The sequence below is a fragment of the Pleurodeles waltl genome, chromosome 3_2 (genome assembly GCF_031143425.1).
Source record: "Pleurodeles waltl isolate 20211129_DDA chromosome 3_2, aPleWal1.hap1.20221129, whole genome shotgun sequence".
Lineage (NCBI taxonomy): Eukaryota > Metazoa > Chordata > Amphibia > Caudata > Salamandridae > Pleurodeles > Pleurodeles waltl.
Window position 1 is genome coordinate 215,110,040 of NC_090441.1, and position 19,486 is coordinate 215,129,525.

The following is a 19,486-nucleotide window of genomic DNA, read 5'->3' on the forward strand; positions in this document are numbered from 1 at the left end:
GCATTTTTTCACTTTGCTAATTCGGAACTAACAGTTGAGATGTGAAAGATATCCGCTGCAAGGAAAGCAGGGGGCATCCTTCATTCACCTCTTGTTTGGAGAAAGCTGCAGAAGCACAATTTTTATGATTGCTACTGGAAGCCAAATGGTAAAAGGTCATGGTGTCCAAGGTACTACCAGTGTGTAACGGAACCCAAAGGTGCCACCTGTTGTTAGTCTGTCGCTCATGGTACCCATGGTGAGATTCATGCCCTTCGATCCTGGCCGCTGTGGAGGGGTAGCCTCACCTCCTCGGGGCCCTAGGTCTGGAATGCTCTGCCTGGTTCTTCTGTTGGACTTGAGATGCTCATGTACCTCCAGATCATACAATCGCACACACACACACACACGTCCCAACAATTAGACAATGATATGTCAATACTAAAGGTGGGCAAAGTTTTCTTATTATCAGTATCCTTGAATTCCATTTTCTACAGTTCTTCGTATCACATATAACACATCTCCAAAGAGCAGCTGACATGTTTTTTGTCTACAAGACTTTTTCAAGGCTGCAAAGAGTGTACATTATTGTGAGTTGTGATGACAACCCAGAAAACACACGTAACCCCTGTGGGTGTTATACTACCGCTGAAGGGCCGTAGGATGTCAGATCATCTGTGAAGGAAAAAGGTGATAAGAATGTGAGCAAGCAAAACCTCCACCACCATTCAGGAGGAGAAGTTGACGTGCTGTGGCGGCAGCGTAACGTATACAGATAGTGTGATAGGATGCCCCAGTTCATAGAGTGGCGACCAAGCAGAAGTCACTTGCTGCTCTTTGGAGATGTTGTGTATGTGATACGAAGAATTGTAGATTGAAGTCAAGGAAACTTATGTCAATAGTAAAGGTCAGCAAAGTTTTCTTTTTATATCATTGTCTAAGACAATTGTTGGGTGGCGTGTGCTTTGGTACCATTTTTTCCCTGTACATACCGGGCTGGGCCTGTGCTCCAGGACTGATTTTTCCACCCGCGGTGGCAGGTACCAAGGGAGCACCACCGTTGACAGTCCTCATCTGCTTCACACCATTTTCTCCTACTTCGACCACGTAGCTGATGTGTGATCACTATAGCATAAGCCACCACTTTGTATTGTGTAGTCATACAATGTCGTCACATCTTCTTTTGCAATAACTGATTTTTGACGTGATACAAAACTAGTTCCAGAACTTTTTATGGTAGATAAAATATTCCAAACAACATTACTATCCATATAACGAGCGCAGTTACAGTAGGAGCCTTTTAATGCCTGTTGATGGATTGAAGGAATCTGCATTTCTTGCAGTGCAGCGAGAGAAGGGCTACACCACCCTGCAGGATGAGGCTGTGAAGGTCTTTAACTCCCTGCAGGAGCTAGAGACGGTGGCAGATCCAGTGCCCATCATTCAGGGAATCTTGCAGACCTGCCAGGATCTCAAGCCCCTCCGCGACGAGGTCTACTGCCAGCTGATCAAGCAGACCAACCACGTGCCGCAGCCAAACAGCACTGGGAACCTCCATCACTGGCAGCTGCTGTCCTGCATGAGCTGCACGTTCCTGCCCAGCCGCGGGATCCTCCGCTACCTCCGCTTCCACCTCAAGAGGTAAAGTGCAATGGCGCAGCGCCCTTCCCTTGCTCCGACTTTGGCTTCTGTATCCCAGTATGAAGTCATAGATCCTCACACCTAGGGTCTTATTCTCAATCTTCTACAATCCTACCTTCTCCCTACTGCTTCTTGCCATCCAGTTTCACTTCCTGCATCTTCCTGGGGTCAGCAATCTACCTGAAAGCTACTGTGGTGGACAGTACCAGTGGCACCGTATATTAGGGCAGCGACATCCACAGCTTGCAGTGCACAGTGCTGTGGCAGAAGGGGCTGTGATAGGTTTGGAAAGATTATGAAGTTTTAGTACTGGCCACAGATTTTACTCAATTATTGTATTACCAGGTCAGAGATGCACATATTCTCACTGATGGATGTGATTGGTTCCTGGAAGGGAGACAGTGGGTGAGATGTGCTGTACTGGGTTCTTTTATGATGAGACAAGTGGAAAAGGATGTGCGGGCACTAGAACCTTCTTAGCCATCTTAGACTAGCAGCATAAGTTCATTTATGTCGAGCACATTCTGTCATTAGTATGACCTTGCGGTGGTGTTGAGTCTGAGTGCTTTCAGTGCTCAGTTTAGATGACTCCACTACATAATTGAGTCTGATTTTATTTGTTAGTTGTGTTATAGTTCTTGTTCCTGTACGGTTTTCAGTATGTATGATAACTATTATAGTTCTCTGTAGGTTAGTGTTTGTTGAATGTGGTTGTATCTATAGGTCAGTGTTTGTTGAATGTGCTTATATATGGTTGTGTCTGTAGGCTAGTGTTTGGTGTGTGCGGTTATTTGTGGTTGTGCTTGTAGGTTAGTTCTTGGTGGCTGTATTCATTTGTAGTTGTGTCTGCAGGTGTTTTTTGAATGTGGTTATTTGTAGTTGTATTTGTAGGTTAGTGTTTGGTGTGTGTGGTTATTTGTAGTTGTGCCTGTAGCTGTGGATGTATGTTAGTGTTTGGTGGGTGTGGTTATTTCTAGTTGTGCCTGCGTGTTATTGTTTGGTGGGTGTGGTTATTTTGTAGCTGTACCTGTAGATTAGTGTTTAGCGGCTTTAGTTGTTTGTAGTTGTGTCTGCAGGTGTTTGTTGAATGTGGTTATTTGTAGTTGTATTTGTAGGTTAGTGTTAGGTGTGTTTGGTTATTTGTGGTTGTGCCTACAGTTAGGTTTGTTTGGTGTGTGTGGTTATTTGTAGTTGTGCCTAAGAGTTAGTATTTGGCGAGTGTGGTTGTTTGTAGTAGAGTCTGTGAGTTAGTGCTCAGTGCAATTCTGCTTTTTATCCTAGCTTTCAAGCTTTCTTGCTCCTCATGTCTTAGCTGTACTCTTCATAATGTGAAATCAGTGAGGGAGAAAGTCCATATGCTGATCTGATATAGAAGGTGGTGCCTGGTTCATGGCTGCCATACGCAAAGGAAGTCCGAGCTCTGTTGTCAGTTGTTGATGTCCCTGGTCCCACTGGTGCTGAACCTGGCAGGGTCAGATGCTTCTGGATGAAGCTGTATTCTTCCCAGTTCATGTAGAGAAAGGACTTGATGTACACCACAGTGATGGGAAATGGCTGCCAGCACTGGGGAATCAACTGGACAAATTTACTTGAAGCCCTTTATGATTCCAAAGTCAAGAGGGTGCGTGAGGTTGGACAACAGACCCTGTAATCAGACAACAGTGGAGAGTATTAGTAAATTCAATGCAAAGAGAGCAATATTGAGAGGAGAGTACAGAATCTAAAGGAGGTGAGGCATGAAGTGCCAGTGAATCGCTACTTCGCAGAAGTCTTCACTGTGTTCATGAGTGACAAGTGAGACACTCCTAAGTAAGGTTTGACTCTTCGGGGATGATGCAGCCATCTTTGTCATCACTACTGCCCAAAGGTCTCTTTGAGCCCAGGTTGGAAAAGACAGAATATCGTGGTCGACCATTTACTAAAATGTTGCAAAAACCACATAGTTTGCGAAAGTGGGAGATTGTCTTAAAGGTCGGGGGAGGGGGAGTCAATGTTGGGGGACAGCAGGGAGTGGTTTTGGGGGTAGCTTCCATTTTGCAATCTTATAAAAACGATTAATGATCCTGTTTTCTTCATTTATGTACCATATTTCCTCTTTCTTTTGTAAAGAGTGAAAGAGCACTTCCCCGGTACATCAGTGGACAAGTACGCCCAGTTCATAACGGATTCCTTGAAGAAGACCAAAGCACGAGAGTTTGTGCCGTCACAGGAGGAGATCTCAGCTCTCATCACTCGGCAGGAAATGACGACAACAGTTTACTGTCATGGTGGCGGTTCCTGTAAAATCAGCATTAACTCGCACACCACAGCAGGGGAGGTAAGATGGGCCTGAGCACTGAGCGATCAAAGACTGAGGTCATCGCGGGGCGTAATGAGACCAGAAGGCAGTCCAAGGTGGCCTGAGTGGTAATCCTGTTAGGAGGAATTTTGTGCTATAAGGAGGTTTATTCCAAATTTTCTTCTGTAGTTCATATTATTGTTTTGAAGCTGACTTGCTTATGGCAGTCACTTCCATAAAGTGCCCCCAATCTTCCCTGCTCGCTCCTCCTGTACCTCCCATGGTTGATTTTGGTGAGTTTTTGGAGGACGAAGAACACTTTGCCCTGTTGTCTGTTTATTTCTCTCTATGGGGGTTATCACTCGAGGCAATCCATTCACATGTACATGTACTGGATTGAGTCATAACTCCCACAGTGAGGAACAGTCCACACACAGGTTAACTGAATATTCCAAAATATTCTGTTGTTTTAAAATCCCACAAATGCTTCATCCAATCTTCAGCCTTGAGCTTCTCCTAAAACTATTCTATTTTTATACGGAACACATGTCAGCGGCCACAAATTGTGGTCAATTCTGGGATATCATTCTCTCAGCAAAGGATGATGGAGTGAGCGCTTCATTTATTGGGGTGGTTTTTATACATTGTTGTATGTTATGCACTTGTTGTATTTTGTTTTGTCTTGTTGTGAAGAATCGGGCCCAGGTGTACTGAAAATATCTAGGTTGTGACCAATAAGTATTGTCCTGAATACTTTTGTGAGTGGTAAATATGCAGCGACTTTGTCCAGATGATAATTACCATCTTTTCCATTCACAAAACCTCATTCATTCATTTATCATCCATTCCTCTGTTCATTCATCACTTCTGTTTCGGAGCACATGCTTGCTTCCCTTAGGTTACCCAACTGCACTCCCATTTTCATCCTCTCTGGCAGTGACCGGTCTCCCTCCTGCTCCTTTAGTTTCTTTTCTGGGGTTCTTTTTCTGCTTTGTTTCAGTTGAAGAAGATGATGGTAATTTTGTTGATGATGTTGGTGATGGTGTGATGATGATCTTTGTTGTACCACAGGTGGTGGAGAAGCTTATCCGTGGACTTGCAATGGAGGACAGTAGAAATATGTTTGCTCTCTTTGAGCGAAACAAACTCGTGGACAAGGCCATCGAGAGCCGGGTAATCGTTGCTGATGTTCTGGCCAAGTTTGAAAGGTGCGTGAAGCCGTCGGTTGTGCCCTCCTTAGCATTGAGGGCCCAAGAGTTGTTCTTTCTGCAGCCCTCATCTTCTCCTTCTCCTCATTGTGCTCCGATCTCTCGTCTTCATCACAACTGTTCCTTAATGGCTCCTCTTCCGCACATTATAGCTCTCTGACCATATCAGATCCTCTCATCCACCGACACCTTCACTCATACTTCTCAACTCCCTCACTTCACTCATTCTCCCATCAGTCAATCAATCGGTATTTATAAAGCACGGCAAATCACCTGTGAGGGTCTCAAGGCGCTGGCGTTGCTGGCTGCTTGGTGGTGCTCTGCTCATTCGAACAGCCAGGACTTGAGTTATTTTGTGAATTCCCAGAACAATGCGGCATTCCCACAAACAAGCCGTCCTCATAGCTCCTTCCTCTCACTGCTCTCCTCTCTACCCCTCCCAGTATCTACTCTCTTATCTCTCTTATTTCCAGCCCCGAGTCCCCTTCTCTACTCAGTCTTTTTCCTTCCCATCTAATGCTTTCCATGTCTTTTGTCATTACATTATCTCCTCTTCATCAAACCTTCCTGTCCATTCCTCTCCTTCTCGTTTCCCTCACCTCTGTTATCCTCTGCATTCTTCTCTCCATTCCCACTTCTTCAGCATTCTGATTTTCATCTCTTTGCAGCTCACCTTACCTTTCCTTTTCTTCTTTCTCCTCTTATCCACTGTTTCTCCCCTCAGTGCCTCTTAAATCTTCAAACCAATGCCTCAGCCACTTCTTTCCGTCTCCACATACCTTTGGTTTATTTTCCCCAACTATCCTCTTCATTCCTTTTATGGTTCCTTCTACTCTAAAAATCTCTGTTGTCCACTGATCTCATTCTCTCTACTTTTTTCTTGCCTCTGTTCTTCTCTCCACTTTCACTGCTCTCCTCCTTCTCTCCTTTCTCTTCTCGACTTTCTCTCCTCACTATGGTGGTCATTCCAACCCTGGCGGTCCATGACCGCCGGGTTGGAGGACCGCGGGAGCACCGCCGACAGGCCGGCGGTGCTCCAATGGGCATTCCGACCGCGGCGGTAAAGCCGCGGTCGGACCGGCAACACTGGCGGTCTCCCGCCAGTGTACCGCCGCCCATTGGAATCCTCCAAGGCGGCGCAGCTAGCTGCGCCGCCGAGGGGATTCCGACCCCCCCCTACCGCCATCCAGTTCCCGGCGGTCCGCCCGCCGGGAACCGGATGGCGGTAGGGGGGGTCGCGGGGCCCCTGGGGGCCCTTGCAGTGCCCATGCCACTGGCATGGGCACTGCAGGGGCCCCCGTAAGAGGGCCCCTAAATGTATTTCACTGTCTGCTGCGCAGACAGTGAAATACGCGACGGGTGCAACTGCACCCGTCGCACAGCTTTCACTCCGCCGGCTCGATTCCGAGCCGGCTTCATCGTGGAAGCCTCTTTCCCGCTGGGCTGGCGGGCGGCCTGAAGGCGGCCGCCCGCCAGCCCAGCGGGAATGTCAGAATTACCGCCGCGGTCTTTCGACCGCGGAACGGTAACCTGACGGCGGGACTTTGGCGGACGGCCTCCACCGCCTGCCAAGGTCAGAATGAGGGCCTATGAGTCTCCTTTTTCTGCCTTTGTCTTGATTTCCTCCCCAAACTCTATTTCTATATCTTACCCATCCGTGTGCTGACCTCAGATGTCTGTGTTTTCTCTTCTTTGTGTTTGTCTCCTCTCTCACCTCCTCTGATCCTTCTCCTCTCCTCTTTCACCTCCTCTGATCCTTCTCCTCTCCTCTTTCACCTCCTCTGATCCTTCTCCTCTCCTCTTTCACCTCATCTGACCCTTCTCCTCTCCTCTTTCACCTCCTCTGATCCTTCTCCTCTCCTCTTTCACCTCCTGATCCTTCTCCTCTCCTCTTTCACCTCATCTGATCCTTCTCCTCTCCTCTTTCACCTCCCCTGATCCTTCTACTCTCCTCTTTCACCTCCTCTGATCCTTCTACTCTCCTCTTTCACCTCCTGCGATCATTCTACTCTCCTCTTTCACCTCCTCTGATCCTTCTCCCGCCACTACAGTTGTGTACAGCTTTCACCTTTTATCCCCTCCCCTGTGTACAACTTCTCCACACATTGATTAACGTCGGCCTCAATTACAGGTCGGCGGCGAGAGGACAAACACCAAAACTCAGCTTTATGCCATCATCCCTCCACCGCATTGCTGCTTCATTTAGAGTGCGGGGGAGATGGTGCTCCCAGTGTCTGGGGTGCTGCCAGCGTAGCCATGGTAGGCAGCGTGCAAGCAGTCTTTGCTCCAGTGGGAATGACATGGTAGAGTCCGCCTACTTGAGGGAGGCCCTCTGTCCCTCCTGCCATCAAACCCCGAGTCTGGGATTGCCATGAAGTCTAGGCAGTCCCAAACAGAAAAAACCTGAAATGTCCCCCATGGACTGGGACACAACTCTCATGTGAGGGGTCCAGATGCAGGAGGCACACAGGTGATTGAATTGCCCTCGTGCCACCGTGGCTGTCTGGAACTTACACCACTGTTGCAGGCGGCAGCCATTCCAAATCTAGGTTCTGAGCTGCCGGTGTGGTGGTCTGGTGTCCATTCACCTACTTCTGCTCACATTGGTTACAATGGCTGTGGAGCTTTATCACACCCCCCCCCTTCTTCCCCTCGTACTGGTTACTATGGCTACAGGGCTATCATCACCTCCTCTTCTTCCCCTCGTAGTGGTTACTATGGCTGCGGGGCTCGCATGTCCTCCCCTTCTTCCACTCACATTGGTTTCCATGACTGTGGGGCTGTTGTCCACACCTCTTCTTCCCCTTGTTAACGCGTCCCTTTATGACTAATTTACTCACTCTAGAACTCGTTTTAGGATAATGAATCTTTTGACCCTGATTGAAGACACCTTAGGACGAGATAGCTAATTAACATGTCAATCAATATGTCAATAACGTCATCAACATTCACCAGAATAAGACAATTCAGATTAGTCAAAGACATTAATAAAACTCAGAAACCACCATGACCTTGCAGTCATGAATAACCACACCAGTTTTAGTACTATTATATGAAGTTTATTCCCTATTGATTACAATTCTACTAGTAAGTTTATTAGTCTCAAAACCAAGAAACACATTAGCATAGTCACAATATGGCAACTCTGATAAGATTTCATCAAAGCAAGAATCACGAATATTAGAATATAGCACAACGTCAACATAGGTTATCCTTAGCAGAGTATCATTATCACGTTATTCTACAAAGCATAGATTCAGTCATTTGTCTATTTGCGTATGTTGAGTGAACCCCTCATCTAACCTCGAATTAGCATCGGCATGTTGGGCTTCATGCAAAACAATTTAGCAACACCAATTTAGAAAACATCTAACTATGGTCTCTGTCAAAAGAAGCAGTTGGTACCTAGAAAGGAAAGGCAAACAGACAATTACAATTTCATTGTCATATAGTTACCCTCCGTATTGGGTCAGCACACAGATTCAGTCTTCGTCCTCAGGGCATCAGTTGATTCACCATCAGCCAGGAATTCAACAAGTCGGGTAAAAGGGGCACTTCCCTCATAAGGAGGTAAAGTGTAAACGGGCAAAATAAGGCAAGGATGGTTGTTAGAAATGGGGTCTTTGGTTGACAGTCAGGTTACCCCCTGTTCAAGCAAGGACCCTCACTCTAGTCAGGGTAAAAGAGAATCACCCTCTGCTAACCCCTGCTTACCCCCTTGGTAGCTTGGCAGAGCAGTAGGCTTAACTTCAGAGTGCTAGGTGTAAAGTATTTGTACCAACACACACAGTAACTTAATGAAAACACTACAACTCACGTTCCAGCGAGGGTCACGGCGTTGGGTGCAGGCGGTGTCACCGGATTCAGCAGCGGCATCGGTCCGAAGTCGTCCGAAGTCGATTTCCTTGGATTTCCACCAGCTTTCCTTTCAAGGGCCCAAGAACTGGATAGGGCTTTTACTGGATAGGGTTTTTGTCAGAGCAGGAGTCTCTCCAGAGACTCCAGGTGCTGGCAGAGAGAAGTCTTTGCTGTCCCTGAGACTTCAAACAACAGGAGGCAAGCTCTAAATCAAGCCCTTAGAGATTTCTTCACAAGATGGAAGGCACACAAAGTCCAGTCTTTGCCCTCTTACTCTGGCAGAAGCAGCACTGCAGGAAAGCTCCACAAAGCACAGTCACAGGCAGGGCAGCACTTCTTCCTCAGCTATTCAGCTCTTCTCCAGGCAGAGGTTCCTCTTGGTTCCAGAAGTGTTTCTAAACTCTGTGGTTTTGGGTGCCCTTCTTATACCCAATTTCTCCTTTGAAGTAGGCCTACTTCAAAGTAAAGTCTCTTTTGAATGTGAAATCTGCCTTTCCCAGGCCAGGCCCCAGACACTCACCAGGGGGTCGGAGACTGCATTGTGTGAGGACAGGCGCAGCCCTTTCAGGTGTAAGTGACCACTTCTCCCCTCCCTCCTAGCACAGATGGCTCGTCAGGAAATGCAGTCTACACCCCAGCTCCTTTTGTGTCACTGTCTAGTGTGAGGTGCAACCAGCCCAACTGTCAAACTGACCCAGACAGGGAATCCACAAACAGGCAGAGTCACAGAAATGGTATAAGCAAGAAAATGCTCACTTTCTAAAAGTGGCATTTTCAAACGCACAATCTTAAAATCAACTTTACTAAAAGATGCATTTTTTAATTGTGAGCTCAGAGACCCCAAACTCCACATGTCCATCCGCTCCCAAAGGGAATCTACACTTTAATCAGATTTAAAGGTAGCCCCCATGTTAACCTATGAGAGGGACTGGCCTTGCAACAGTCAAAAAACCATTTTAGCAATATTTCACTGTCAGGACATATAAAACACATTACTATATGTCCTACCTTAACCATACACTGCACCCTGCCCTTGGGGCTAGCTAGGGCCTACCTTATTGATGCCTTACATGTAAGTAAAGGGAAGGTTTAGGCCTGGCAAGTGGGACAACCAACATTTTTACAAAACTGCTTTAGCTGAGCCTTGTTATAACTATCCAATTGCTTCAGGTCAAAAACAGCTTCAACTGATGCATCTCCGAGTTGAGACATGATGAAAGGTTAAAAGAGTGCAAAGTTCCAAATGCAAAAACAAGTTCCCAAATGAAGTTCAAAGTCAATCAAAGATCAGCGAAGAAAAACAAAGTGGACGTAGGGAAAAAAACACAAAAAGAGAAAAAGCTAAAATCTCAAGACAAGCAGTCTTATACTGGTTACCATGACTGTGGGGCTGTTGGCCACACATCTTCTTCCCCTTACACTGGTTATGATGGCTGTGGGGCTGTTGTCCACACTTCTTCTGCTCATACTGGTTGCTGTGGGGATGTTGTCCACACCTCCTCTTCGACTCATACTGATTACCATGGCTGTGGGGCTGTTGCACATACCTCTTCTTCTCCTATACTTGTTACCATGGCTGTGGGGCTCTTATCGCCTCCTCTTCTTCCTCTCATACTGGTTACTATGCCCGTGGGGCTCTCATGTCCTCCCCTTCTTCCACTCACATTGGTTACCATGACTGTGGGGATGTTGTCCACACCTCCTCTCCCCCTTGTACTGGTTATCATGACTGTGGAGCTGTTGTCCACCTCTCTCCTGTCCCTTATACTGATTACCATGATTGTCAGGCTGTTGTCCACACGTCTTCTTCTGCTCATTCTGGTTACCATGACTTTGGGGCTCTCATGTCCTTCCCTTCTTCCACTCACATTGGTTACTATGACTTTGGTGCTGTTGTCTACACCTTGTTCCGCTCACATCAAGCCTGCCCACACTCAGTCTACTCTTCACCTCGTTTACTAACACCGACTCTCTTGGCCCGCTCCACAGGTTCGCCGGCACCGAGGAGGTGGAGGAGGAGGGACAGTGGAAGCTTTACTTCAAGCTCTACTGCTTCCTGGACATCGAGAATGTTCCAAAGGAAGGCGTGGAGTTCGCCTTCATGTTTGAGCAGGTGGGTGCACTCTCGTGCTGATGTTTGTTTTGTGGTGCCAGACTGCTCTTGCCTGTCTTACTGTGAGGGACAAGTTTACAAACAGACCCTTGAGGTGCGAGGACCACGGAGGGTCTTGCTTTCAATGACAGATCATGATTTTAGTAAGAGTGACCAGAACTCACAAGTTAGCCTCTGTCGCTGTGTCTTTTTGTAAATCTACATGAGCTGAGTCTGAAGCAAATGCGTAGTACATTCTGGTCCCGTCTCTCCCCCCTCCCCCCCCGAACAAATCCACGCACCCTTGTGCGCTCAAAGGTCCTTCCCGCCTCCTGCTTTATAACATCTCCTGCAAACTGCTCTTTTAAAAAATCTCTGCTGTCTGCTACCGAATAAACACCGAACGGATTTACAAAGTTGCCATGAAACTAAAACTTTACTCAAGGGAGCACCTTTGCTTTGTTGGTTGTAAATCCATTTATTGGTGTTTGAGAAATTATCATTACAATATTGTGTTGGGCTCGAATGTGTTAAAAGTTGGGGAGAGGAGCACCTTTAGTGCATGGACGGTCCTCAAATCCAAGTTCCCAGACTGACGACAGACCACAGAGTTAAATTTAAAAATAAAAGCTCTCCCCACCCCCAATTGGACTAGGAAGCTTTTAGCTCTGGTTGTCATTTTAGAAAGTAATGAAACACAGGAGGAGGAATCAGAGAATTGAAGATTACGGCTGAATAACCCACGCATCCTTCTCACTCCAGTCTGAACCCCTGTCCTCTGTCTCCCTTTACTCAGTGACCAGATGTGGCGCTGTCAGTGTAGGTTGGGGGTGACGCCTAGAAACCTGCACATTCGTTTATTTGTTTTTTTCTATGACTGGTCCAGGCCCTAAGGGATGTCTGTGCATTTCACAGAGCTCAATAGGTTATAACCTGAAACACAGGGTAAAAGAGGGGTGTAAACACCCCTCTGAAACATTAGGGTGCAGGTGGAGGGCACAGTGTGAGATAAGAGAGTAGACGTATAATATCATATGGCAAAAAATGGAATCAGAGCCATAGTGTCTGATCAAGGATACAGAAAACGCATAGTACCAGCATGCATTTAAATGCAACCTTGATCCCCATTTCTGTTAAAATGTCCTCACCCGCAACCTGTAATGAAACCCAAACCACAATAAAACATGTCTGCACTTCTGCCTTTATCTCTGAAATTACTCTTGGTCCATTTACCCCTGGCTCAGACTCCATAGTCTGTCCGGGAGCCACACAGGCCCCAGAGCCTCCACTCCACCAGAAAAGACACTGGTGGTCACGGTCACCTCCCCTCACACCTCAAGAGATGGCAGGTAGGGATGTTTAGTTGGCAGAGAAGCAATGCATCTGTTTCAGGCGGACACTGCAGTTCTTAAGATCCAGTACAGACTGATTCCAACCCACTTGTATCTGGCTCACACGGACGCTAAAATGGGAAGGTACTAGCAATACTAGGACAGGAACAGCGATGGAGAGATGCACTCCCGGACACTGACACTGGGGCAGGGACACACTGAGTGTAGGATAGGCACATACAGACTAGCACTGGGACAGGAACAGAGATGGAGTGATACATTCATGGACATTGATACTGGGGCAGGGACACACTGAGTGTGGGACAGGCACACACAGGCTAGCACTGGGGCAGGGACAGAGATGAATGATACATCCATGGACACTGATACTGACACTGACACTGGGACAGGGACACACTGACTAGCACTGGGACAGGAACAGAGATGAAATGATACATTCATAGACACTGATACTGGGGCAGTGACACACTGACTAGCACTGGGACAGGAACAGAGATGGAATGATACATTCATAGACACTGATACTGGGACAGGCACAGAGATAGAGATAGAGTTGTGGACACTGATGCTGGGGAAGGGACACCCTGACTCTGGACCAGGCACACACAGTACTGGGGCCGGAACAGAGATAGGGAGGCACATTGACATGAGGACTGACAATGTGACTAGACTATGGACAGAATCACACTAGCATGAGACCACACACACACTGGGAATCAGTCTCCATCATTGGGATGGTGAGATGAGGACACTGGGATTTAGAGAGTGATGAAGGACTTGGAGGGTCAGCACAGACCCTGAGATCGGGAGAGATACAGTACCACTGGGGTAGTACAGATTCATACCAGGGTGTGCGAGCAGACGCGGCACTGGGAATGGGTCACTCTGACTCACACACAGTAACACTGAGACATCGCTCTGCTACACAAGACAACTCTGTGCAATAAAAGACACAGGCCTAAGCACTAGTCTCCCTCACACACAACCTGTGCAGCATGAGCTCACATCCCACTGTGTACAGATCTCATCCTGTAGGTCGGCTCAACCAACAGCGACACCTCTTCTGACTGACATGCAACCACACTGAGACAGGTACACACTACATACATACTGATCACTCCTTTTCACAATTCACACTGATGCAAGGTTGTGTAAGACCTAACTCTTCTGTAGGTGCCCCACAGGGAATCTCCCAAATATCAGCTATCCTGTGTTCTCCCAGACCACAGGCCACGTCATAAAACATTGAAACCCTCCCACAGGCTTTCCGAGCCACTGTTAAGTTGTTCTAGGTGGAAAAGTGTTACTTAGAACTCAGATCTATTGACAAGTATGAGGCTGTACTATGATGAACAGTGTATGCTCCCCTCTCCCATAAAGTAACCCATTCTTATGGGTTAGTAAACCCCGATCCTCTTCAGCCTTTAAGTCACAGTATCCTCCAATCAGACTCCTGTCCCTACCAAGCTTTGCAGCACTCATCCTTTACTTGAAATGCCCTTTTCCTAGACAATCCTCAACATTCCACTCCTTAAAGTTGATAGCAATGTACCTGGTTTGGCCAGCCTCACAAATCCTGAACATATCACCTTACATTTAAATAATCCCCCGCCTTACAGGAACAATTGAGTCTGTCAACCTTTTTCAGACCCAGCACAAATGTCTCGCAGAACTGTGGAAGGAGACAGAGGGAAACTCAAAGGATTTGTATAAAAGGACCCTGGTGCTGGTTTTCCCCAGCTTTCCATCTCATGGTCCCAGCCAATAGGTACCCAATAAATGATAATGCAATGCTATTCCAGCCTTTTACAGTTATACGTGAAAGCAACGAACAAACAAATATATGGTACAAAAATGTACACATAGGAATATAGACTGCACATATTAACTGTATGTAAGATAACCAAAATGTAAGTTCGTAAATTTTGCTAAAACTGACTTCCCACTGCTTGAATGAATAGGTTAATTTACTATTTTCATTCCAGGCCTTGCTTTTTCATGTTCCACAAGTTGAGTCTGATTCTTGGATTCCGTATGTTTTCACAATATAATTTCACATATTATCCCAGACCTTGCTTACGCCAATGTTTAGTATAAATGAGACCTGATTGACGAACGTCCCTTACTGAATGTCCTTCCTGGTTTCTTTTTAGGCTCATGAAAGCCTCGTCAGTGGTCACTTCCCCGCTCCAGAGGAGACGCTGCAGCACCTGGCTGCCCTGCGGCTCCAGTACCTGCACTGTGACTACAGCAAGGTCTCGTGGAGCCTTGAGAACATCTACCCCGTCACGCGTCTGAAGGCCAAGATCCTGCAGTCCACCAGGAGCAGCAGCACGTTATCCTCCGGTCACACCCTCGAGAGGAGAAGGACCAGCTTCCTGGAGGGCACGCTGAAGCGTGGCTTCAAGGCGGGCTCCATGAAGAAGCAGCGGGTGGAGGAGGAGCAGATGCTGGAGATGTGGGTGAAGGAGGAGCTGGCAGCTGCACGCGTTAGCGTGGTGGAGAAGTGGAAGCGGCTCCAAGGCATGTCCCAGCACCAGGCTATGGTCAAATACATGAGCATAGTGAAGGAATGGCCGGGGTACGGATCCACGCTCTTTGATGTCGAGGTAAGGAATCCAAGGTCGAGGGGACATCTGCACCAGTCTTATTTCTGTTCTTACTGAAGGCGTTATTGAGGCCCACATCAGCGCTGGCCTTCCTAGGGTTATGTGTGCGTATATTTCCATGAGGCTGTTGCTCGTGTCCGTTGTGAGCTGATGCTGTTCTCTGCATATTGAAATGATCTGTTTGTGCCTTGCTGTGCATAATCCTCCCATTTAGTGTTGGGCTCAGATGTGTGCAACCTGTTTTTCTTCAAAGAAGTCTTTGCGTCACGCGGTATGGTAACTCAACCCATTACTGGTAATGCACATGGGCATCAGCTCCATTGTTAGATTGTTTTCATTTCCGCCGTCGGGTATTTTATGTGTTCACTGAGCTCCAGGTCGATGTCTCCTAGTCGTTTCTGGTCTCCCCAGTTCCTCTACACCTGCCAGTATAACACTTGCTCTATCACCTTCCGTTTCAGCGTGCTACCCATCTCTTTTGATGACTGAGAACTTTTCAATGCCCTGCTCGGGTCCTCTCTCCACTGGGGTCTAGTCCATCATGTTTGGCACAGAAAATGTTTCATCCGTGATGGAAAGGACTAGATTTCAATATTGCCCACAGTGTAGAGCCAAATACTCGAGGCAGATCATCACCAGGTGTGTAATCTTTCTTTCTCTCTGAATCATATCCAGGCTTCCTGCATCTCCTGCCTCGCCTACAGTTCAAAGAAAACGCTGTATTATAGTTGGGCTTGGCACCTGACATCACAAACCATAGTGCAGTGGCAAAGGGGAAGACGACCAGGACATCAAGGGGAACTCCACTTGCAAGTCCTATTCCTAATTCCATACTTCTGTTGTTGGAGGTTCACTGACGTAGATGTTGCAACCACCAAAAATGCAAAATACCCAAGCTTCGCCTCAAGCTACCTATATTCTATGGGTATTTCACAGTGGATGAATTCTTCATGGATATTTGCCTACGCTTTGCTGCAGCCTTCGAACCACGATGGAAGAAGTGTGAGAGGCAGAAAACATCCCTCACACTGGTGGCTCCCACCTAAACCATAAAACCCTGGTTCAACACCCTCTGTGACCTCTCCCTTATGCCTAACAAGAAGCTGCCCAAGCAGCTGGACCTTCTTACTCAGAGCCAGAGCACCCTAAGGCTCCTGAACCCCAAGCAGCTCAATCTTACGATTTGCTTCCAGAGTGTATGACCATCCTTCAGGAGGCCTGCAGGCCTTCAATGATAGCCTGTTATTCATCTAACTGGAAAATATTTGCAATACTGTATTCCCAAACACATCATCCCAATCCAGCAACCGCCCAAGACATTATCTGTTACTTGCTTCACTTGCAAAAAGTTGGGCCTCACTTTCACATGCGTTAGACTTCACTTTTGAATAGGGAACACCTTCCCTCTTCAGGGTTTCATTCATTAAAGCCTTTATGGAAGGACTTAAGAGTCATTCAAGCCAGGGTGCCTCCTGCCCCTGCGGGAGCCTGAACATAGTCCTCACTAGACGTATGTGCCCACCTTATGCGCTACTTCACACATGCCCTTTGCAGTTCCTTTCCTCCAAGGTAGCTTTTCTAGTGGCAATCACCTCCCTCTGGCATGTGAGTGAGCTTCAGGCTTTTACCTGTCTTTCTACCAAGTTCACACCAATTGACTAGTCCGAAGGACAAATCCCAAATTTCTCTTCTTTCCATCTCAGTTGGACTATTGAACTCCCAGTGCTCTTCCGACATCCAGAGTCCATTCCAGAGAGGGCTCCTCACACAGTAGATCTCTAAAGGCCCTTCATGATTACATTGATAGGATAAAACCCTTCCAAAAGGCACAGCAGCTCTTTGCCTCGTTTTCCAAGCCACTCTAAAGGTAAAGCTGGAATATCATGCTTGTTCATGTATATAGACCTGTTATACCAAAACCAAAAGACCTTTATCTGTCCCAGCCGGGCCCTACTCTACCAGTCTAAAAGGTGCCTCTATGTCTTTCTTAGGTAAGATCCCGATTGCTGACCTCTGCAAGGCAGCTAGCTGGTCTGCTGTACACATGCCTTAGCACACCAACAACCTAACACTGGCCAGGCTCTACTCTGTACACTTTTCCAGTAGCCACCACTTAAGGGAGAACTGTTTTACAGTCTATGCGCAACATGTGTAGCTACAGCCACAGATGCCATGAACAGAAAGTGTTACTCTGTAACCATCTGTTGGTGGCATATAGTGCTGTAGATTCAAATGTGCCTTCCCGGAAACTTTAGGTTGTTGCAGACGCCTTTCTTCATTCATTTGCATGGGCATCTTCTGATGTATCTCTATGCTCCATTTCCATCCTCACCTGCTGTGGGAAAAACAGTCTAACAATGGAGCTGATGGCCATGCACGTTACCAGTCATAGGAGTAATCACCCTACTTCGTGACTCGAAGGACTTCTTCAAAGAAAAACAAGTCTTAGACATCCAAGCCCAACACTAGAAGGCAAGAGTATGCAGAGCATGTGAATCTACAGCACTACATGCCACAAACAGGGTGAGTAACATTTTCTTTTTAGGGCATGGTCTGCTAGTCTGTATGAAAAGCTATGTGCTGCAAGTTTTAGAGAGATTTGAACTCTACAGACGACTGTCTGCTGGTAAGTGTGTCCCACTGGTGGGGCACAGATATGGAGAACCCTTGGAAAATGTCTGAGTAGGCCAGAACGTAAGGCCAGAAGGGCACAGGAATGCAATGACCTTCTTTTCTATAGCATCTATATATTTCTATAGATCCCACAGACCATAGGTTACCTTAAGGGTCAGAAAGTCCCATAGGCTTCTCTAAAGATCTATAATAACCCCCCTCGAGCCTGCTAGTGTTTCAAATGGGACCCTGATGACCCTAAGGAAGCACGAATACCCCTCTGAGGTGTGAATGCATCTAGCACAGTGATGCATGCCTGAAGCCCCGTCGCAGGGTGGGTTTCTTTGGATCAGCTGGGTCAGCTCCAGGAAGGTGGTGTTTGCCTGGGGGACAGGGAAAGAAGGTAATGACTGTCTGAGTAGCTGCTTAGGAATGGAACAGTGAGTGAGGTTTAAAATGTCCAAGAATGTATGTGGCTATTGGGTAGATTGCATTCTTAATCACCATTTGTGAGTTCTCAATATTCTTCCATGAACACATTGTGCAGTTTTCTAAATGTTCCAAAGGTTTAGGTTGATACTTTATTAAACTTGTGAATAACTCCTGGTCCATCTGTGGTCTAGCCCCACCAACTGGTGTGGAGTGCTTGCCTTCCTTCTCTCATCATGCCTGTTTTTTGTTATGTATTTCAGTATAAAGAGGGTGGATTTCCCAATGACCTGTGGCTGGTGGTCAACGCAGAACACGTGTCCGTCTACAAACGCGGAGACCCAAAGCCATTGGAAACCTTCCAGTATGAGCACATTGTCTTCTTCGGGGCACCTCAACCCAACACCTTCAAGATCACGGTGGATGAAAGGGAGATGTACTTTGAGACTCCCCAGGTACGTGTCTGGATGTGGGTAGTTTCATTACGCACAAAGGATGGGCTTAAGCTCCGTAGATGTCCCCAAGAGGCTCATATCTAGACTCCTTAGAAAGGCATCGGACAATGAATGGTTTCATGACGACATGTGCATGGTATGGTCTAATGCTCCTGAGATGGCCGCAGAGATACTCACTTCAAAACACCTGAGGTTTTGTTAGAAATGGGGTCTTTGGTTGGCATCCAGGTTACCTCCATCCAAGCAAGGACCCTCACTCTAGTCAGGGTGAAGAAGGATCACCCTCTCTCACACCCTTGGTAGCTTGGCACGAGAAGGCAGGCATAACTTCAGAAACAATGTGTAAGGTATTTGTACCAAAACACTTACTAATACAGTGAACCACTACAAAATGATGCAACACAGGTTTAGACAAATAGGTAATATTTATCTAAACAAAACAAGACCAAAATGACAAAAATCCAACTTACACAAGTCAAGATATGAATTTTCAAAAGAATAAGTCTTAATCCTTAGAAAACAGTGAGAATGCTGTTATACAAAGTACCTGGCTAGCGTCAAAAATACAGCTGCATGGGTGAGCGTGCATCAGAAAAGGGTAGCGTGCGTCAATTCCGTACTCGCAAGTGAGGCCATGCGTCATTTCCTTCTCCGGTTGGGTCAGCGATGTGTTGTTTTTTTCCCTTGCAAGATGGTGTTGCGTTAAATTCCGGACAGGGCACCTCGGGTCTGCGCAGAGTCGGGTTGACTTGGACGCCAAAGGATGATGCATGGAAAATCCGGACCCACGGTGTTAGAAAAGCGCGCTGCATGGGGTTTGCGTCATTATCAGCCTCCGTAAGCGGGTGTTGCGCATTGTTTCTCCAGCCAGGTTGCGTCAATCTCCCAGCCGCGATGCAGGTGGAGCATTGAATTCAGCGGCACGTAGTTTATCAGCCGCGTTGCGGAAGATGTGTCATAAATTTCCCCACA

General features: G+C 47.0%; 1 protein-coding gene across 1 annotated transcript in view; it reads left to right on the top strand.

Moving 5' to 3' along the window:
- The window catches only part of LOC138286710 (unconventional myosin-X-like), a 483,148-nt gene that overhangs the window by 455,353 nt on the left and 8,309 nt on the right, over positions 1-19,486 (top strand). Inside the window, exons 35-40 of the mRNA XM_069227214.1 lie at positions 1,323-1,620; positions 3,730-3,937; positions 4,970-5,106; positions 10,954-11,077; positions 14,562-15,017; positions 18,323-18,514. Of these exons, the coding sequence (XP_069083315.1) occupies positions 1,323-1,620; positions 3,730-3,937; positions 4,970-5,106; positions 10,954-11,077; positions 14,562-15,017; positions 18,323-18,514 (1,415 nt within the window). The remainder of the gene's footprint in view (positions 1-1,322; positions 1,621-3,729; positions 3,938-4,969; positions 5,107-10,953; positions 11,078-14,561; positions 15,018-18,322; positions 18,515-19,486) is intronic.